The sequence below is a fragment of the Barbus barbus genome (genome assembly GCF_936440315.1).
Source record: "Barbus barbus genome assembly, chromosome: 17".
Taxonomy (NCBI): domain Eukaryota; kingdom Metazoa; phylum Chordata; class Actinopteri; order Cypriniformes; family Cyprinidae; genus Barbus; species Barbus barbus.
Window position 1 is genome coordinate 20,141,688 of NC_136745.1, and position 21,414 is coordinate 20,163,101.

Consider the following 21,414-nt stretch of genomic DNA (forward strand, 5'->3'; position numbering starts at 1 on the left):
AGATTTTCTGTACCAATAAATGTCAAATTATAATAAAATATGTATTGTCTTGGAAATGGCATGTTAATCTTGATACAATATCATACAGTACAAAACATGTAATCATGACATTTCTAAAAATAATACCAAATTTATAAATAGCCCAATGACTTTCCAAAAATGAGTTTGTTTTAACAACAAAGTCATAAACATAACACATATGAATTCCCCATGACATATAATATACAAAAGTCATTTCTATAGTTCATTAGTACATTGTAATAAGCGCCACCATGTGTTTTGGAGGCACATGACTTGTTTTCGTAGTGGGTCAGTGGGTTCATTCTTGTCATCCACACATGCATGAATTGCAGCATATGACCAAAATCCATCTGGTAGTTTTTACGATTATGAATTTTGCATCATTTGACATATTTTGTGAGTTACTATGAGAGCATGAATATGGTGTTCACTAAAATCAACCCTTTGACTTGGTAAATTAACTGATTTTATTGGTAACAACACAGATCGCATCCAAACTATCCAAATTTTATGTATCATTATAAAAATTGAGAAACCATCTGTAATAGTCATGTTTATCAAAGGAGTCTAGCAGGCTTTGAATTAAATTTGAATTAACCACAATTAGCCTTCTCAAACAGTATATCAAAGGTGCATGCAGGTCAGTTGCATGCAGTGTATGTGAGTATTAACAGATTGCAAGAAACTGTTAGCAGTAGCCCTGCATGAGCGACAGTATGAAAATGAGCAGGAAGCAAAAGGGGAACTGAGTAACTAGAGTCCTGTGGCTGGGTGGAGTTTTGTCCACTGTTGATCACATTTACAGTCTAGTTTAATAACCTGCTCTCAGTCTGACTGGTTTCATCTCGGTGCCAGATCACAGTGGAAAAAACAGAGCTCAGGTAAGATTTCTTAGATTTCTTTAATAACTTAAGACTGGAGTTCCTCTGTCAAGGACTAAGATTGTGGAATTTGCCATTAGCTGTGACGTAGAATAATGCTGATACATGATAGATATAAAGTGACTAACCAAAGCAAACAATGTCAGTTAATTAATAGATAGGAACATGCTATATAGAGATTTTAACAATGTAAAAGAGAGAGACACTCCGTGATAGTGTCTTAAAATGTCTCAACTAATCCATTTTCTGCTGTTTTGCACCTTTTACTGTTTAGCCATGCTGTTTTAATGTCATACAAATAAATAAATATGCCTACTTTTTAAATTTAATTATATTTTGTAATACTATTTACAGGAACACTACATTATACACAAAAATATATTAATAATAACAAATATATATATATATATATATATATATATATATATATATGTACAAAAATAAAAATGCATAAGTAAAATAAGAATTACTACAAGAAAATGACTTAAATGACAGTCACAGTTCTCACAACAGTGACATTCCACATTATCCACTTGTTAAATAATTGTATACAGGAGGATCAACTCAACATTCCTATACTGAATTCGATGGATCCTGCATACAGGATATGCAGGATCCATCAGGATATATCTGGCTTATAGAAGGGAGAAATAAGTAGCTTGTTTTGAGAAACAATTTACCTTTGGGCTAATTTGGATACATTTACATTCATGAATGTTGATTAATGTACACTGTCCCTTTTCGTGAAAAAACTCATAGAATAGAAGATTATATGAAATGAACATTCAAATTATTTGCACATGAAAATAGTCCACTCCACTGGTTAGTCTAATTAACACTTTCCTTTTACTGTCTTGCTCAATAATGTCAATGCATTTTGTAAAAACAGATCTGCAGACTATACCACAGTGGTTTTAAGACAGCATTGTAGGGTTGATAGTATTATTAATGAGGGTCATTTGCATATATAGAGAGCATTTATAGTTCTTCAAGTAGCAGATTCTTTTATCCAAAGTGTCTGTGAAAAAATAAGTGATCACGAAAAGTACAATAAGGCTGATTTCATTTTAGAGACACGTGCTGCTTTCTTTCAGCCAGAATGTTTCAGTGTTTTAGCAAAGTAGCCTAATATAGAAGATATAGGGAGGGGAAAAAATAAATAAATAAGGAATCTGACATTAAAAACTCGTATTTATCAATAATTATTCTAATACTTTTAGGCAATTGTCCTCTTCAATGTTATGATGTTTATATTTCTCTTTTAGCATCATGTATAAACATTTAAACAAATGTCCATGCTCCCACACACCTTTGTGGACATCATGTTTGTAAGGCTAAATGCATGACAAGATACAATCAGAAAAAAGTGCTTTGCATTTCTACATCACACAATGAAAAGAGTCCATTTTGGTGGATATCAGTTATGTAATGCAAATTGAAATTCCATTGAATAACATTTACTGTGATCATCATCGCATCATCATCTGTGACATTTAGTATTATTATTATAGATTTTCCTTTGTTAAACCTCTTCAGTAGGGTACAATCGAAATCAAGCACAATATTGCTTGAAATACTGCAATATATACTATTTGCATTGTTGCATTTGTTGTAGATAAATTGTGGCAGACTATCTTTTGCCCAGTTCAACTCCCTCTGAACATGAGTGATACTCGCAGACTTATCATTCAGGAACCTTACAGACACAGGACACTCTAGAAGGTTCCTGTTACTCAACATCACTTTCAATGAACACAAAGAGTCAAATAAGCAACTATTTAAATTGTTAACCAAAGAGAGTACATTAATGGGTGTGCTTTTGTTATTTCATGCTTAAAATAAAACTCACATTATGTGTCATAAACTTGTATTTTTCTATAACATTTGACTATTGGGCCTAAAGTAAAGGCCTACGTGCCCTGCCACTAAGTAACATAGGAAGTTATGGTCTTCACTAAGGTGGTATTTGGTAAATCAACAAATAGTTATTGGTTACATTTATGCAACATCTGCCTGAAAAAAAAAAAAACCCTGATGTGAAACAGAGACAAGCTTAACAGTAATTATCTGACTCGCAATGCTTACTGATGCCGATACGAGCTGTGTTTCCCGTTCCTCTGTATCACAGAGCAACATTGATGCAACTTCCCTGTGTCAAGTCTTCTAAGTCATTGCCCTTTGAAAAAGCTGTCGAGCTTTCACGGTAAACAAGGCTGCTATAACAGTACATGTGCGCTGCAGTCCTGAAATATCAAGGCAACACCAAACCCACACCACTATCATCCAGGTGTTTAACAGAGTGCATTTAATACTGGATCATTGTAGTCTTTTAATAGCGAACTATAAAGAAAATAGAACTTTAAACTCAAATTTAAAGTGGCAATAATGTCACAGTTTTCACCTCAAAGTTTTTGTGACAAGCTTTTGAAGGTGTTAAAAGGCAGTGTTGCTGGCAGATGAAGAAACCAGGAAATGCTCGCATGGTGTTTAAAATAGGCAGTTCAGTTTCTCTACCACAGAACTCTGAAGACTCAGCATTTAACGTCTATGTGAAAGAAGCTTAGTGCAGAGGCACTTAAAGTAATGAGGAACAGAACTAACTGAGATGTTGTTTTAAAGAACACTGAGACACAGGTCAATTTAGCAAATGCTTCTCTGGAGTAAATTTTAATTTCCATATTTTAATCAGAATACAAGAATATTATTTGAATATTAAGAAGATATTAAGCAAAAACCAGGCAACCTAGTAGGTTAATCTTTACTGCTTCATGTAAATGTGTGAAGTTACATTAGGTCAGAGATTGTAGAGCAAAACTAAAAGCTGTATTTAGTTACAATGCTCATGAACGAGGTCATTAAATGATTAACAAATGCTTTTTTCCTCAACACATTCTTTCTCATCCGTTTACTGGATTCAGTGGGGTCGTTATGATGATGTTTAATGTTGAGATGTTTGTCCAAAAGTAGTGTAAGGTTTTTGTTTTGTATTGACTACATGTTTTTAACCTCGTACCTCTTGCTATTGCATTAAACAAAGACACAGGCCTTTAGTGGAGAAGGATGCGAACGTTCAGTTTTGGTTTGTAGATAGTGAAGATACATGGTGAGATGCTGATATGCAGTGAAAGGATGAGTGAGGTTGTGGGTTCACAGCTTGAAACAGAGCAGGAAGAAGTGTTCAATGAAAACAGATGATCTACAGGAGGAAATATTGGCAACAAAGAATGCCATTGACACTGGCAGGAGGGCCCATGCAAACCATTCCTAATCATCAGACACAACCGTCATCTTCAGCATTAGACCAGAACAGTCCTGTTGGAAAAACTAGAACGCAGCATACATGCTACAATTAGATATTAACATTTGGATATAGAGAGGTTTGACTGCAGGGGACATAAAAACATTTCCCTTCAGCATTCTTTATAAATATGAAGAGGAAACCCATATTTAACAAACCAATATAACCAATATAGAGTTACCCATCACTCAAATTTAACTAATAAAATTAAACACGGAGACATGAAACCCATATTTAACAAAACCAATATAGAGTTACCCATCACTCATAGTTAACTAACAAAATTAAACACTGAAACATGTTCAACATAACAGTTTATCTTTTTTCCCCCCAAGTTCACATCAGATATTAAAAAAACATGCCAGGCAGCATTCTGGAGGAGATTTTTATAAAACGGTCCCAGCAGAAAAAGAAGACCTCACCTTTAAACTTCAAAGAAAGACTGTTTGTACTCACTCAGGATAAGATATCCTACTATGACTATGATGCCGAAAAAGGGGTATGTATGAATTTGACATCATTTTCTGAGCATAATAAATCATTCTGAGTTGATTTTGATGTAGGCAATCATTAAAGTCAGCATGAATTGTAAATTCAATTTGTTTTCTAAATGCATCTTATTGATCATATTGTAAACAACTCGTCCTTCATGTGTCTCTTTTTTTTTTAGCTTGTAATTTTTAATCAACATGTCAGAATTCAATCTTCTCGTGAAATGACAGACATTTTTTTTCTTTTTATCATTTAATCTACTTAAACCCTGTCCTTACGTTCTTACAATCGACTGCAAGCTCACATTCAGATCTGTTTCAGTCCGAACAAAACCTGATAGATAGAACAAAGTCCCCTACTTTTTTCCCCCTTTTTTCTGAAAATTCACCTCATTCAGATGTACGTCACAATATGAAGAAAAGTTATGTTGTTTTAAAGTTATGTTGTTAGTTTATAACTAACTAACTTACTTGAATATCTTTAAACCACTGTTACAAGTTCCAATATTTTGTGATTTTGATCTTTTTAATAACATAATCCTCCTACTGACTGTTTAGAAGAGGAAAAGCCTGAAAGGATATGTGGACACTGAAAAGATCAAATGTGTGGAGGTTGTTTTACCAGAAGACAGCGCACCTCCTGACCGACTCTATCCATTTCAGGTGGGTCTGAATATGAAAGAATAAGACATTTAAATCATACTTGTCCACCAACTTCAATGGGAACATAACACTGATTTTTTTAACATTTTAAACAATTTATAATGCATTCATGGTGTACAGTATTTACAGTAATGATGTTGCTTTCACTTCTCTCATTAATATACTGCGCATCACCATGTCTAGATCTGAAGTAATGTTTAAAGGGATAGTTCACCCAAAAATGAAAATTCTGTCATCATTTACTCACCGTCATCATTAGTTCCAAACCTGTATGAATGTCTTTGTTCTGCAGAACACAAAGGAAGATATTTTGAAGAAAGTTTGCAACCAGGCTGTTATAGGGCACCATTGACTTCCATAGTAGGAAAAAAATACTATGGATGTCAATGGTGCCCCTGAACTGCTCTGTTTCCCACATTCTTCAGAATATCTTCCTTTATGTTCAGCAGAACAAAAACATTCATACAGGTTTGGAACTACTTGAGGGTGAGTAAATGATGACAGAATATTCATTTTTGGGTGAACTATCCCTTTAAGAGAAGTCTGTTTGCCTGTATCTAAACTTAAAGTTCCAGCATTAGCTGACTATGAAGTATAGGCTAAAAAGATCACTCAGGCTAGTAGAAATATGTCTCATTGGGCTGACAAAGTGCAAGAAGAAACACTGCTCAGGCTTTCAACCATGATATCAGGCTGAGAGTAATGGAGCAGAAGTGAAACCTTTCCTCTTCAAAGTCTAAAATCAGAGGAACAACAAAACTCAACAGGTGCTGACATTGTAAAACAGTCAGGCAGGCATATAAAAGCACTGTACATAGCTTTAGCAATTTAAGCACAAAAAAGTGAGTTTTCAATCCTCAGATCACTGACAAAAAGAACGTGCGCCAGGAAATGAATGTGTCAAACAGCAACATGTTGTGGTTTTCAGCTTCTCAAAAGATTAAGTCTTAAAATCGTGAGCTATAAGTATTTATATATCTTTATAAAATGTAACTTGTGATGTAAATATGTACAAATACTTTGAAACCTTCAAAAATGTAAACTGAGTGCAATAAACTGTCCAGTAAATGAAGCTTCAAAAGAAAGAGGAAACATTTGGCAATAGTAGATTATTTTGAAATGCAACAGTTGATTAATATATAGGCCAACTTATAACTTTGTATTGTGGTGTTTTTTTTTTCTCTCTCTCACAGATAATCTATGACGAAGGTCCTCTTTATGTATTTGCTAAGTCAGATCAAATTCGAAAGCATTGGATAAATGAGTTAAAAAATGGTCAGTATGTGTTTAATTCATTATCACAAATATCACATTCAAATTAGCAAGCCACCTTTATGTGGGCTACATTACAGTAAAGATAAGAAGAAAAGTATGAATGCTTTCCATAACTCAGCATACAAGTCCTATGTAAAACCCTATGTTTATTCAATGTAAATGACTTCCAATGTACCTGTCTTTAAGTGGTGCAATTCAACAAGGACCTTATTCAAAAATATCACCCGTGCTTCTGGGAGGATGGCATATGGAAGTGTTGTCAGCAGGAGATGAAGCAGGCAATGGGCTGCAGGGTGCTGGAGACCAAAAATGGAGGTCTGTTATACAATAGTGTGAAAATAAATAAAGTTCCATTCGTTTCCGTTCTCACAGGTTGATCTTTCTGTAATGTCGTACTCTCATATCGTTTCCTGCAATACTTGTTTAACGATGCTGAATATACAATGCAAAACTTCTTAGCGTGACCAGTGTAGTCCCTCTCAAAATGAATGATTCTTACAAGCTGGTTATTCTTAGTGAATCAAAAACATATAGCAAATCCGGTCTAATTTCCAAACGCATGAATCTAGAGAGCTTCTTTTTAGCGACTCCAAGAAATTACAGAAAATAATCTGCGTAGCCTAGTCCGATTCCTGAACCAATGACTTTGATGAATCGGTTCTTTTTTAGTGAATCAAAACATAGTGCTGTTATCTGTAAGACTTAAATTAAGTTATGACAAAATGCAACTAAAGATACACTTTATGTGTTTTGTAAGTAGGCCTAGTATTATGCAAAATATATGACCACATTTTTGTTTAGGCCTGTTATTTTTCAATATGTAGCTAAAGGGACCTTTTCACATATATATATTGATTTGCTCACCCTCATGTCATTACAAACCTGTATGGCTTGTGATGTGAGTAGTGTCTTGTGTATTGTGTATTGTGTTGTGTTTGTTTGTTTTTCTTTCTTTCTTTCTTGTAGCCTATGTGTGCGTGTGTACTTGTTTGTGCTACATTGTGGGGACCAAAACAAAATTAGTAAAATTATGTTTATCTGAAAATGTAACAATGCAATCAGGTTTCCTGTAAGGGGTAGGTTTAGGGTTAGGGGTTAGAAAATATCGTTTGCTCAGTATAAAAGTAAAAGAAGTCTATAAGGAAAGTCCCCACAATTCACAGAAACAAACGTGTGTGTGTGTTCTTCTGAATAAATAAGGTCTTACAGGTTTAGAATGACATAAGGGTGAGTATTTTTTTATTTTTGGGTGAAATATCCTTTTAAGGCCAGTTATTGGGTTGCATTTATGCCTTTAAAATGGTAATTGTGCTATAAAAAAACCTCCTGTAAGTTTCAGAACTCAAAACGTTCTTGTTAGTCTAAAAACGGCTTATATTGACGCCAGTCTACAAAAACAACAGCTTGTGGAATGTACCACTCTATGACAGAATAGTGTGGCTAAACACCGCCTCCACAAAAGAAGATCAATGCCTGCTTCTACATCACTGAAGCAAACTATGCAGAAATCAAACGATAAAGATGCTCCGAAGACAACAAGACACTGTGCAGTGCCAAATTGTGGAAAAACAGTGTTTGCATTGCCTTCCGTCTGATCCCAACATTAGGAAAGAGTGGATTAACTTTATTTTTAATGAAGTTCCAGACCATGTCAGTAAGAACATGTCAGTTGGTCCTTTGTTCACTTAATTTTACTGTGGATTCATTTACAAACAAGGCACAATTGGACGCAGGATTTTCAGAAAGATTGAAATTAAAAGAGGATGCTGTTCTGACTATATTGGATAATGTCACATATAAATTAATGTCGCAACAAGTGAGTAACTATTACAAGGTCACTATTGCTTTGTCTGTTAAGCAGATCGTTTAATATGAGTATTTATGCATTTTAAACCTAAATCACTGAAGCTTCCTTCTGTAAATAACGTAGGCTGTCAAACATGCACAGCTATTAGCCAATCATAGCAGTGGGCGTTTACTTCCGCCACAATTCAAACAATTGATGAAGGGGGTTAAAAACAGGACAGAAAATAGCCTATTGCTTCTAAATTATGTTTTTTGATGCAAATTCTTCATAACATTAAAAGTGGACCTCAGAGAACAATATAGAAAATAAAAAAACAAAGGCAGTTTATGACCCCTTTAAATTGTCTGAAGTGTATTATTATCATAAATTTTCAATGGAATTGTCTTTCTTTCAAATATTTATTCTTTAAATGTGCTAAAAGAATCATTAATGGGACAACATTAATGATTATTTTCGATTTCCATCCCTATTCGACAAGGGACCATTGCTTCATCATTTCAACACCTAAATATGCTATATTTAATAGCTAATGGTATTTAAACTTATTTGTATTTCTTCAATGCATGTCAATATCTTTTAACCTTCTTCAAAGGGTTTTTCAAAAGAGGTACGAAGAATCGTAATTCAAGGAAGCCTCTCCCACCAACACCAGAGGAGGTCTGTTACCAATCTATCCAATCACTGACAATGAATATGCATCACATACCATCAGATTTACTCTTGAGAACTGATCTATGTTACTTCCTTAGGAAAAGCTGCCCAGGCCTCTGCCCCCCCAGCCACCCATGCTCACCCCAGGCTTCGGTGTGGGCATGACTGTTGTAGCTGAATATGAATATGTACCAATGACTCCCCATGACTTGGCACTGAGAAAGGATGAGGAGTACACACTCTTAGAAATCAGTGATCCCAATTGGTTTAAAGCTAGAGATAAATATGGGTAAGAGACTGCAAAATGATCAAGTATGATTAGTAATCATTGATCTATCTTTTGTATTCCACAGATATATAGTCTGAATGTGCTAGTGGAGAATGTATTTAATAAACACATAGACACCTGTCAAATTATTTGCATAAACTTTTACAGGCTGTGGGTGAAAGGTAGTCAGGTGGAACTAGCTGTGCAATTAGGGCTGTTTTTTTCAGATATGAAAAGCATTACTGATTTCCTGCACTGTTTACAGAAATGAAGGATACATCCCAAGTAATTACATCGCACAGGCCTTAAATGGATTGGAGAAATATGAGTAAGTATACATTCAAGAACATAGACAACTTCAGTCTATCTATGCTAGTTTGGTCAACACTTTTAACCTTATAAACAAGGTCCAACCCCATTTTAACAGATTTTCTGTCTCCTAGTTGGTACTGCAAGAACATCAACCGCAGCCAGGCAGAGAATTTGCTGAAAACAGAAGTAAGTATAGAGCTGTGGTGGCAATCAAAAATGTGATTGATTTATCCTCAAAAACAAAAAAATCTGTATATAAATGCTATGATTATTAAAAATACATCTATATTTCTATATATATATAAAGTATATATATTTAAGTTGGCACTGCTGAGCTGAATTCACTCTATATATTTGTTTAATTTATATTCTGAAATGTTGTCTTTAAAAAATAGAATAAAGATGGTGGTTTTTTGGTGAGAGACTCTGGCAAATTCACTGGAAAATACACTGTCTCTGTGTTCACCAAGGCTGGTGGGTGAGTTCGATCAAGCTACGCATTGGTTTCACAGTTAACTTATCAAAATGAATGTGGAAAACTGACCCTACAGAAGAGAGATGCAAATCTCTCTATGCAAAGCTATCATAGGTCAGGTTTCCCACTGTGTAAATTGTCATGGGACTGTGTTGTTCATCTCTCAAGTTTTTTGTGAGACAAATGAAGGATTTGACTTGATTCCTAAGTAACTGTGAGAATTTAATTTCTTGCCTCTCTCCAGGGAGACTGCTGGCAGCTGCAGACACTACAACATATGCGTCACCGCAGAAGGCCAGTTCTATTTAGCGGAGAAGCACAATTTCAGTACTATCCCAGAACTTATTAATTACCATCAGCATAATGCAGCAGGTAAAAAGGTACTTGCATGCAAATACACAATGACAAATGATCAGTGTAAAAATATTTAATCAAAGCAAACATGTCTGTTTCAGGTCTGGTGAGCAGACTAAAATACATAGTTTCAAATCGAGCTCAGAGTGCTCCCTGCACTGCTGGTCTGGGTTATGGTGAGTTTATATTTGTTAGATAGAGCATGGCACTAAAACTGCTAAGGTCATGGGTTTGGTTCCCAGGGAATGCATGAACTAATAAAATGCATCGCTTGATTGCAATGTAAGTCATTTTGTGATAAACACATCTGCCAAAGGCATAAATGTAAAAATGTAAATGTAAAAACTTGGCTGTATGGTTCTGACAGTTCTCACTAAATGGGTTTGATTAAAACTATGTGCTAAAACTGCCCTCCTCTCCTACTTTTCATTCCAGGAAGTTGGGAGATTGATCCCCGTCAGCTTACATTTATCAGAGAACTTGGCAATGGTCAGTTTGGAGTGGTAAAGTATGGGAAATGGCAAGGCCGTCATGACGTGGCCATCAAAATGGTCAAAGAGGGCTCAATGTCGGAGGATGACTTCATTGAGGAAGCCAAGGTCATGATGTAAGTTTACACTGTTGTTAAACAAAAGTATGATGTCAGTAAGATTTTATTTTCAGCAAAGATTTTACATAAATGTTGACCTTTTCAACTTTCTATTCATCAAAAAATCCTGAATAAAAGTTCCGCAAAATTGAGTAGCACAACTGTTTTCGACAATGATAATAAGAAGAAATGTTTCTTGGACACCAAATTATTAGAATGATTACTATTAGAATGATTTCTGAAGGATCATGTGACACTGAAGACTTTAGTAATGGCTTGACACCACAGGAATAAATTCCATTTTAAAACATATTAAACAGTTATAATAAATTATAGTAATATTTCACAGTATTAATCTGTTTTACTGTATTTTTGATCTGTGTTTCAACCATGTTTATGTCTATAATCTATCATTTTCTGCTGTATAACACTAGGAAACTGTGTCACGAAAACCTGGTTCAGCTCTATGGCGTCTGCACAAAACAGCGGCCCATCTACATAGTCACAGAATATCTCGCCAATGGATGTCTGCTGAGTTACTTACGGGATGTTCTGCAGCACCCCTCGAGTATTTTGCTCCTTGAGATGTGTAAAGATGTCAGCGAGGGCATGTCCTATTTAGAAGCCAATCAGTACATCCACAGAGACCTGGTTTGTGTGACAAAAAAAGTTCATTGCCACCTGGAGGACATATTTTACCATTTAAATGTCTAAAATGCTTTTTTTTTCTCTCATAGGCTGCCAGGAACTGTTTAGTAGACTCAAATGGAACCATTAAAGTGACTGATTTTGGATTGTCCAGGTAATTTTATATGCCAGGACACTATTTTAGGGAAATTATCCATACTGACCTTCTATATAAAAATTACTGCTTTTCTTACAGGTATGTTCTGGATGATGAATACACCAGCTCCGTAGGCTCAAAGTTTCCAGTGCGCTGGTCGCCTCCTGAAGTCCTCCTTTACTGCAAGTTCAGCAGCAAGTCAGATATCTGGGCATTTGGTGTGTCACCACTGCATTTCCAGCAGAACTTTATCTTCTGTCAAAATCATGGTTTAATTTTTTTTTGTATTATTTGTCTGACAGGTGTTTTAATGTGGGAGGTGTACACTTTGGGCAGAATGCCATACGATCGGTGGAACAACACAGAGATAGTAGAGAAAATTACTGCAGGTCAACGGCTTTATCGTCCACAGTTGGCCAATGACAAAGTTTATTCTATTATGAACAATTGTTGGCATGAGGTACACAGCTTTATACTAAGTCAAAACATTTTGTGAATCAAAACAGTTATCTGATCATGCAAATGTAACATGACAAAAGTCAAGTAATTAAAGTAATTAAAAATCTCCCTTTTTTTTGTGTAGAGAGCAGATGAACGGCCCACATTCAACGATCTTGTCATGACCATTAAGGATTTGCTTTTCAATATGTGATGCACACAACTACTGAGCACCTTTGGACACAAGGAAGGATACAGTCCATCATATGCAATCTTGTGTATGAAATAGCAAGAATCATTATTTTTATGAGTCTTGAATAACCTCCTTAATTTCTTTAATCTAAGCAACCCAATAATGTGAATTCAGAGTTACACACTTTTTGGATAAATTGGTCAAAATGTTACAAGAAAAAATGTTTTCTTACATTTCTCATGTAACATTGCAGTCTTTCCTTACATTTTCCTCAAAGCTTTGGCATATTATGAAATTCCTTATGAAAGTTTCATATCTAAATTAAAAGCTACTCTTTAATATTATTCAAATGATTAATAATAACCAGCAGCAACATCAATACAAATAAAAACTCATGACTGTAATGAACATGTACATATAAATAATGATGGTGTATTGATTTTTATTGATTTGGCTGTGTATTTATATACAAACAAATATATAAATAAGTAAACTTTAGTAAAACAAAGTACGATCTAGAAGAAATCTTCCAGTCTTGATGTGTAAATACTTTTCTTTCACCTTCTCTTCTGTGGTTGAAATCTGAAGGCTATTTAATTAAAGACTACACTTTGTCTTTTTCATCTGGCTGTGTATAGAATAAAATAAGAGCAGTTCCGTTATTCCTCTGGTGCCACTGATTCTTGTCACACTCTTTTAATGCTATTTGAAATTACATGCATTTTGCCACCATTAATGCCAATAAACACTTGTTTGATGAACAGTGCCGGTTCTTTTATGAACAAGCATAATTTGGATTAAAAGTTATCTATTCTAAAGAGTCTAAAATGGTCTCCTGGCCTGGTCCAAACTAACCTTGACACATATTTCCATGTTACACAAATGTATTTATGTATATTTTATCATCAAAATACAAACTGTAGATTTTAAACAGTGGAACACTTGAATGACACAGTTTATACAATTTCACCAAATTCAGTTCAGATAAATTCCCCACAAAATGTCCAGACTGACAATATTTGAAGTTATTCAAGAGTATCTGGCAACCCGGGTCACAGTCACTTCACCAGGAAGTTTATTCACACGAGACTAAAACGCCACCGATGGACGATTCGAATGCAAGGTTAGTAAATTTAACAATTATTCATATTTATATAGTGTTTCAACTGTAGTCTTAAGTATTAATATAAATAAGTGCCGAAACATAAACATCACTCCCTGCAAGCCTAAAATACATTAAAGCATAGTGAGCCAATCAAAATCTACCTCAATTATTCTAAAAAGTTGCTTTTCTTGTTTTAAAATGTTGTGATTGTGCATTTCCTGTAGTTATTAATGCATAGGGTAGATAGACAAACAGTCTACATAAAATAAAATATAATGTTTTATTGTTTTGAAGAACTGTCGATGTGAAAAGCAGGCGTGAATCACATGATCTGACTCGCTTCCTTTTCTAGTCTGTGGCTGTTTTAAATCATATGTGCTGCCTACGTAGACATCATGTTGGATGCCCCAAAATGCCGTCTAGATAGGTAGCTTACTAGGTTCTTAGACATAACCACTTCTGTAACTGTATGTCTAATGAACTGCTAAATGTATTCAGATGGATGCTGCAAACCGCTCTGACTTCTACATTGGTTTGGCACTTGCTGTAAGCTCGACTATCTTCATCGGTGGCAGTTTTATATTGAAAAAGAAAGGCCTTTTACGACTGGCCAAAAAGGGCTCTACTAGAGCAGGTGGGTCAATCAAATTTGCAGAGTAACCTATCATTGCACAATATATTATTATGCAGTATTTGAATTGCATTGATTTTTTTTCACTGAATTTTTCTTGTGTTGTCTAATCAGGTCTGTTCTCTTTATTATTCAGGTCAAGGTGGATATGCATACCTGAAAGAATGGTTGTGGTGGGCTGGGCTTATATCAAGTATGACAGTATCATTTTATATATTTATTTATCATTAGCAGGGCTGAATTACAAGGCATTACCAGAATAAGGGCATTAATTAGATGTGCATGTTTACATTAATAGGCCTAGATCTTAGTAATGAAATATTGCCATTCACACATATAAATGCCAGTATGGACGCTCTAATCACATTTTTTTTGTCTTGTGTTTTCTTTTTAGTGGGATTAGGCGAAGCAGCAAATTTCGCAGCTTATGCATTTGCTCCTGCCACATTAGTAACACCTCTGGGAGCATTGAGCGTTTTGGTCTGGTAAATTTACTCACAACCACACTTAAAAGTTTGGTGTTTCTTATTTGATAAAAAAAAATACAATAAAATTATTAAATGTGACTCTGGATCACAAAAAACCAGTCATAACGGTCAATTAAATTTTTTGAAATTGAGATTTATATATCTTCTGAAAGGGCGTGAATAAATAAGCTTTCTATTGATGTATGGTTTGTTAGGATAGGACAATATTTGAATATCTGGAATCTGAGGGTGCAAAAAAATCGAAATAATGAGAAAATAGCCTTTAAAGCAATGCATTTTACTAATCAAAAATTAAGTTTTGATATATTTACGGTAGGAAATTTACAAAATATCTTAATGGAACATGATCTTTACTTAATATCCTGATGATTTTTGGCATAAAAGAAAAATGGATAATTTTGACCTATACAATGTATTGTTGGCTATTGCTACAAATATACCCGTGTGACTTAAGACTGGTTTTGTGGTCCAAAATGACTGGTTTCTATTTTAATATATTTTTTTAATGTAATTTATGCCTTTGATCGAAAAGCAAAATTTTCAAGTCATTACACAGTCTCAGTGTCGCATGATCCTTTAGAAATCATTAAATTATGATGATTTGGTGCTCAAGAAATGTCTTATTATTATCAATATTGAAGTGTGATATATTTGTGGGAAATGTCATATTTTTCAGTCTTTAAGCAGAAACTTAAAAATAACAGCATTTATTTGAAATAGAAATCTTTTGTAACATTATAAATGTCTTTACTGTCACTTTTGATCAAATAAATAAGTTCTTTGTCTAAAATTTGTTTGGATTTACAATCTTATTTTCTGTTGTTAGTGCTGTGCTTTCATCATACTTCCTGAGTGAGCGGCTGAATATCCACGGAAAAATTGGCTGTTTGCTGTGTATCTTCGGTTCCACTGTTATGGTGCTCCATGCTCCGCAAGAGGAAGAGGTTGCTTCTTTGACTGCAATGGCAGAGAAACTCAAAGATCCAGGTATTCTTCTACCTAATTTACAAACACACTAGGCATCCTGTGAGCTTTGAGCTGTTTTTCATTATAGTCGTCTTTCTTGCATGTATCACAGGATTCATCACTTTTGCTGTCTGCATTGTCGTCAGCAGCCTGGCCTTGATCGTCTTTGTCGCACCTCGCTACGGTCAGAAGAATGTGCTGGTGTACATCCTCATCTGCTCTGTAATTGGTTCGTTGTCTGTGTCCTGTGTGAAAGGCCTTGGCATAGGGATCAAAGAGCTGTTCGCTGGCACGGCTGTTCTGAAAGAGCCGCTGTTCTGGGCCCTTCTCATATGCCTTGTGATCTGCATCAGTATCCAGATAAGCTACCTTAATAAAGCCCTCGACATCTTCAACACTTCTTTAGTTACACCTATTTATTATGTTTTCTTCACCACATCTGTCATGGCTTGTTCAGCCATCTTGTTTAAAGAGTGGCTTCAAATGTCTGCCGACGGGGCTGCTGGGACTGTTAGTGGCTTTCTTACCATCATCATTGGCATTTTACTTCTCCATGCGTTCAAGGATATCAACTTTAAGTTGGACTCTCTACCTTTATATCTGCATCTTGGACCTCAAGACAGAACGTGGAACCAACCATACATTGCTTTGCCAACCGATGAGAGAACTACTATGATCGATCAAAGCAATCTGACTAAAGAAAGACATGCAAAGAGCTCTTTTCCTGTGAGTTCAGACAAAAGGAGCAATGGTACATTTATTACCTAGCATAATATCAGCCAAAATGTATTATTTGAGTGACTACTAAAACACAGATGTATGCTACTGTACAGGCATACTTTGCAAACCGTTAATACTGTGAGAGTACTTTAATTTGCTCTTTTTTTTTTTTTTTGGTTTTAGTATCCAAGGTACTTGTCTTACATTTTCTGTCTATAATATTTCTATTTCCATCTTGCAATTTTTTTTAAGTATTATACTATTGATTTTAAGACTAACGATGATGTGCCTAGTCACTTGTTTTAAATACAAAAATCATGAAGTAGCAACATAGTGTTAAAAAAATCTCCTAACAACATCTTATTAAATGTTACATTATTTATTCTATCATCAAATCAACCTTGTTTAGGATATACATAGAATTATATTCATATCAAGCACCTTTTTAATGCCTCATCCTTTCAATAAAAGTATTATTCTGTTTAATACAATGTGCTTTACTGGACTACCTGTACAGTACTTAAAATTTGGGGGTCGTAAGTTTTTTTTTTATATTTTTGAAATAATTATTTTATATAGTCCAAATCTGTCTTTATATTTGGTTTGAAAAATACTGTCAAAATTGTAATATTGTGAAATATTATTACAAATTAATATTTTAAATGCAATTTATTCCTGTGATGGCAGAGGTGATTTTCAACAGCCATTACGTCTTCAGTGTCACATGATCCTTCAGAATCAGTAATCAAGAAACATTTTTATCATGAATGCAGTTTATGTTGAAAACAGTTGTGCTACTTAATATTTTTGTAGAAACAGTGATACATTTTTCAGGATTCTTTAATAAATTAAAGTTCATCTGAAATGCCCAGTAATCTGCTTTTATAAATAGGACACTGAAACCTCTGAGATGTCTAATAGTATTTAACTTTACTCTGCTTTCTCATTTTTATACATCATATGAATAACTGCAGGAGGTATTTTATCTTTTTATTTCAAGTTCACATTTGAACACACTGAATAAGCCACAGATCTTGAAGCATTCCCACTTCCCAGTAAGACAATGGAGTGCAGACTTGGTATGTAGGTTGAAGAGAAAGTGAAAGCAGAGCCTCCTCCTAAATTCCAGATCGGATCGGTACAAAGGGACCTTTCAGTTGATGTTCCATGATGTTTCCTTGATTTCATACCAAAGTCTTAGCACTGGGAAATGTCAATATCGAGAGTGACGATAAACAGGCTATGGGACTGGGACATGCATCCTTTTGATTTTGAATATATGGCCTTTAAAATAATAAAAAAGAGCAAAATGAGGCACTTTGTCTTTGAAAAATGAGTTGAATCCTGTTGATAGCTGTTGCCTCACAGTTCTTACGTTGACATGCCAAAGCCTCAGTATGTGGCTGAATGATGCGGTCTTGTCATTGGCTGTGGTTCTACTAGTCTGTCATGGTCTCAGAAAAGGTTCCTCTACTCTTCTGAGTTTGTTCCAGTCTGTTGAGAATGAACTGACTTGTATCGATAAATCGTTCCACACAGTTTACAAAACACACCTCGGTTCTGGAGTCGAGCTTCGGGCCAGGCTTATCCATGCACTTCTCCTGCAAAGAAAAACACACTGTGAGCTCCAAGGAAACCCATAACTGATGACCTTGATGCATCGCATATTCCGCTCTTTTAATATAACAATAAATACACTATTGCTTAAAAGTTTGGGATCAGTAAGATTTTTATTATTTTTTGTAAATAAATACTTTTATTCTGCAAGGCGGTAAAGATTAAATAAATGCTGTTCTTATGAACTTCAAAGAATCCTAATAAAATCAATTTACACAAACTATTAAGAGGCACAACTGTTTTCAACACTGATCATATTAAGAAATGTTTCTTGAGCAGTAAATCAGCATATTATAAACATAAAGGATCATGTGACACTGAAGATGTGAGTAATGGCTGCTGACAGCAAACTTTGCCATCACAGAAATAAAATCACATTTTTTTTAAATATGTTTTTGATCAAATAAATTTGAATGGTATTTTGTATGTGTGTAATCAAGAAAAATAGCTATTTTAACAAATCATTAATATAAAATATGAAAATATGTTTAAACTCTGTTTTGTATAATAAACAGTCACAAACCCCACGACAAAAGAGGGCAGGACATTTTACTTAAACTACATAATAAAAAACGCAAGTTATAGATCATATAAACTTGCTAACAACTAAAGTGATTAGACAGGATATACTGTAAAATACAGAGTCTTCTCTCATTGTCTGATACATCCTATCCTCATATATAGTGATGCATTATGCAGCCCAGTAGGACAGAAACACACTCACCCAGCACACTTCTGTCATCTGATGAACCAGCTGCTGAAACCTCTGCTTCTGAGACTCGATCTCGATGAACTGCTGCAGTTGAGGGTCTGCCGTGACTCCTTGATTATCCATTGAGGAGAAGAGAAATCACTTAATTTGTATATTTGACCACTGTATACACTGTTCCAGCGCTCTGCTGACCTTCACGTGTCTCGATAGCCAGGAAACAGTAGAACGGAGCGCCAATGAGAAAGCGAGAAATCAAGAGGAAACGGATGTGACTTAAAGTTGCAGGCGGAAGTTGTAGCCACCAGAGTACGTCAAAGGTGTCTGAGCCGAGAGATTGGTGAGAAGAAAATCTATATATATTTTTATTTTTTTGCTGTGTATTTTTACTTTCGTGAAGTGAAGAAGATTCTATAATAAGCGAAATTATCTCAATTTAGCAATAGCATGTATGTTTGTGCGGTGTATATGTAAACAGAGACAGTGCGATAGCGATGAATGTCAAGCAAGGTCTTACAGAAAGCTGCTAGCCTAGCCACGTAACGCTAAATTACCTATAAATGTGTTTTGTCTGCACACTGAGTCACTTAATGCTAACAAAATGTAGATATTACAGATCGTTGAAATGATTTGTAAGTAACCATATTCATTAATCTCTGGCATCTTTGACGTTACGCTTGAGTTTTCAATCTATACAGTTCCCACATAGGGAATTGTATGGACATTTTTAATATGTAATACTTTATATATTTTACAGTATTATCCTAAGCCTGCTTTTCTTCTTGTATAGCAGCTGTTTGTACGTTGTTCAAATTTACAGTGAATTAAATTGGATTTATTTAGTTATTGGATAGAAGAATAAACATTAAAACATTTTTACATGATACTGTAAACATTTTGGATCAATACTGAACGGCTAAATTAAACTTTGGTTGTAATTCACTTGTAATTAATTTATGAAAACTAAATCAATGTTTATGTATTTTATCACTTATAATAAAAATATCATTTATTTCTGTTAGCTTATACAGCTGTTTTTAACATTATTCAAATGTATAATTTATATATATTTGATTCAATTATAGACAATGAGATGTTACTGTTGTCTAGGAAGTGTATGCTTATTTTATTTTAAACAGGACTAAAGTGAACCTTGAATTTAATTTCTCTTAGATCCGCTTTCTTGGCACAATGGGTCGTCACTTCGGAGATTTGGCCAAGATAAGGCATGTGATCACCTACAGCATTTCTCCCTTTGAGCAGAGGGCTTTCCCAAACTACTTTTCTAAGGGAATCCCAAATGTTTGGAGACGATTCAAAACTTCTGTATTCAAGGTTGCACCACGTAAGTCATCTTTGTCCAAAACTATTTATATATCATCTATAGCAGGGATAGGTAACTTTGGTCCTGGAGGGCTGGTGTCCTGCAGAGTTTAGCTCCAACCCTAATCAAACACACCTGCTTGTAACTTTCTAGTGATCTTGAAGACATTGATTAGCTTCTTCAGGTGTGTTTGATTTGGGTTGGAGCTAAACTCTGCAGGACACCGGCCCTCCAGGACCGAAGTCTATAGATCCCTGATCTATAGTATTCCAGCTATAAATTGAACCAAACATTGTGTGACTAAACTTCTCTATAAACCTGCATCTCTGTTTACAGCCATGGTTCTGATGTACCTGACCTACACATGGGGAAATCATGTTCATGAACAGACCAAAAGAAAGAACACTGCAGACTATGAGAGCGAATAGTGAAATCGCTCAGCTGAGGATGCATCCATGTGAACTTCTTGTTTCTGTTCAATAAAGAAAATATTTATGTGAAAAATTGATTTCTGACTTGTTGCCAATTAATCACTGATTCAGTTTAGTTGTTTAATAAAGTACCTTAATATGATACATCACTCAGATTTATCGTCTCATTTATTGTGTTCAGCCAGCGTAAATATTTGAAATACAAGTGTCTTCTGGCAAGTGTTTGTTTGTCTCCTACTACTGGATACCATGGTACATGTGAAGGCAAGTTTTAAGGTGTTCTATAGAGATTTTTTTTGTTTTGGAAAACTGTTGAGGTTTTATACGTGAATTTTAAATGAACTGCTGTCTGCCATGTAAAGATTTCTAATGTTTAATGAACTTCGTTAAAATATTTGGAGTGCTCCATCCTTTTCAGTACAGAGAGCTGACAAATGTACCCATTTACCCTCCCTCTACTGTTCATGGAGATCTTACTTGCTAGAGGTTTTTACAAAGCCCTAAATGTTTCATTGGCACAAGGAACCACAAACTGCAAATAAACACATTCAAATATATGGTTATGATATGCCCAATAAAGTGTTAACAGGAGACAACCAATGCCACGATTGTTCAAATGTTTGAGGTCGGAAAGATTTTGTTTCTGAAGGAAGTCACTAATGCTGCATTTATTTCTTCAACAATTAACTGTCGTAATATAGTGAAATATTACTGTCTTGTATAATAACATTTTTTGTTCATATATTTTAAAACGGAATTTATTCCTGCAATAGCATTGTTGCTTTTCAGCAGCCGTTGCTCCAGTCTTCAGTCACGTGATTCTTCAGAAATCATTCTATGCTGATTTGCTGCATTTTTTTAATATTATCAATATTGAGAGCAGTTTTTCAAGGTCCTTTGATGAAGAGAAAGTTCAAAAGAAC

At 34.9% G+C, this 21,414-nt stretch overlaps 4 protein-coding genes across 4 annotated transcripts; 3 read left to right on the forward strand and 1 right to left on the reverse strand.

Moving 5' to 3' along the window:
* The first annotated feature begins 749 nt into the window (after nucleotides 1-749).
* LOC306882970 (tyrosine-protein kinase BTK-like) lies at nucleotides 750-13,265 on the forward strand. The gene is made up of 18 exons (XM_079438006.1): nucleotides 750-902; nucleotides 4,536-4,699; nucleotides 5,250-5,354; nucleotides 6,548-6,629; nucleotides 6,816-6,944; nucleotides 9,029-9,093; nucleotides 9,186-9,376; nucleotides 9,621-9,683; nucleotides 9,799-9,853; nucleotides 10,063-10,145; nucleotides 10,387-10,514; nucleotides 10,598-10,672; nucleotides 10,932-11,103; nucleotides 11,520-11,736; nucleotides 11,823-11,887; nucleotides 11,969-12,087; nucleotides 12,172-12,329; nucleotides 12,453-13,265. The coding sequence occupies exons 2-18, from the start codon at nucleotides 4,559-4,561 to the stop codon at nucleotides 12,519-12,521; spliced, it is 1,917 nt and encodes a 638-aa protein (XP_079294132.1). The 5' UTR covers nucleotides 750-902; nucleotides 4,536-4,558; the 3' UTR covers nucleotides 12,522-13,265.
* Nucleotides 13,266-13,554: 289 nt separating this feature from the next.
* On the forward strand, nucleotides 13,555-17,272 carry LOC306882971 (magnesium transporter NIPA2-like). Its single transcript, XM_079438007.1, has 6 exons — nucleotides 13,555-13,623; nucleotides 14,104-14,239; nucleotides 14,373-14,429; nucleotides 14,631-14,721; nucleotides 15,551-15,711; nucleotides 15,803-17,272. Exons 2-6 carry the CDS (start codon nucleotides 14,104-14,106, stop codon nucleotides 16,456-16,458), a joined length of 1,101 nt encoding a protein of 366 aa, XP_079294133.1. The 5' UTR covers nucleotides 13,555-13,623; the 3' UTR covers nucleotides 16,459-17,272.
* Nucleotides 17,273-17,849: 577 nt separating this feature from the next.
* Nucleotides 17,850-18,939, reverse strand: LOC306882972 (mitochondrial import inner membrane translocase subunit Tim8 A; the record flags this gene model as incomplete). Its single annotated transcript, XM_079438008.1, has 2 exons — nucleotides 18,752-18,939; nucleotides 17,850-18,011 (listed from the first exon to the last, which is right to left on the reverse strand). Exons 1-2 carry the CDS (start codon nucleotides 18,860-18,862, stop codon nucleotides 17,850-17,852), a joined length of 273 nt encoding a protein of 90 aa, XP_079294134.1. The 5' UTR covers nucleotides 18,863-18,939.
* An 84-nt stretch (nucleotides 18,940-19,023) lies between these two features.
* Nucleotides 19,024-20,568, forward strand: LOC306883573 (cytochrome b-c1 complex subunit 8-like). The gene is made up of 3 exons (XM_079438940.1): nucleotides 19,024-19,076; nucleotides 19,910-20,081; nucleotides 20,397-20,568. The coding sequence occupies exons 2-3, from the start codon at nucleotides 19,928-19,930 to the stop codon at nucleotides 20,486-20,488; spliced, it is 246 nt and encodes an 81-aa protein (XP_079295066.1). The 5' UTR covers nucleotides 19,024-19,076; nucleotides 19,910-19,927; the 3' UTR covers nucleotides 20,489-20,568.
* The last annotated feature ends 846 nt before the right edge of the window (nucleotides 20,569-21,414 follow it).

Excerpts from the sequence above, each read along its gene's own strand:
- LOC306882970 (XM_079438006.1), top strand. The coding sequence starts at position 4,559 with ATGCCAGGCAGCATTCTGGAGGAGATTTTTATAAAACGGTCCCAGCAG. Across the intron at positions 6,630-6,815 it reads GATAAATGAGTTAAAAAATG|TGGTGCAATTCAACAAGGAC; the intron begins GTCAGTATGTGT and ends CCTGTCTTTAAG. Across the intron at positions 11,888-11,968 it reads ACTGATTTTGGATTGTCCAG|GTATGTTCTGGATGATGAAT; the intron begins GTAATTTTATAT and ends CTTTTCTTACAG.
- LOC306882971 (XM_079438007.1), top strand. The coding sequence starts at position 14,104 with ATGGATGCTGCAAACCGCTCTGACTTCTACATTGGTTTGGCACTTGCT. Across the intron at positions 14,430-14,630 it reads GTGGGCTGGGCTTATATCAA|TGGGATTAGGCGAAGCAGCA; the intron begins GTATGACAGTAT and ends TTTTCTTTTTAG. Across the intron at positions 14,722-15,550 it reads GCATTGAGCGTTTTGGTCTG|TGCTGTGCTTTCATCATACT; the intron begins GTAAATTTACTC and ends TTCTGTTGTTAG.
- LOC306883573 (XM_079438940.1), top strand. The coding sequence starts at position 19,928 with ATGGGTCGTCACTTCGGAGATTTGGCCAAGATAAGGCATGTGATCACC. Across the intron at positions 20,082-20,396 it reads TGTATTCAAGGTTGCACCAC|CCATGGTTCTGATGTACCTG; the intron begins GTAAGTCATCTT and ends CTCTGTTTACAG.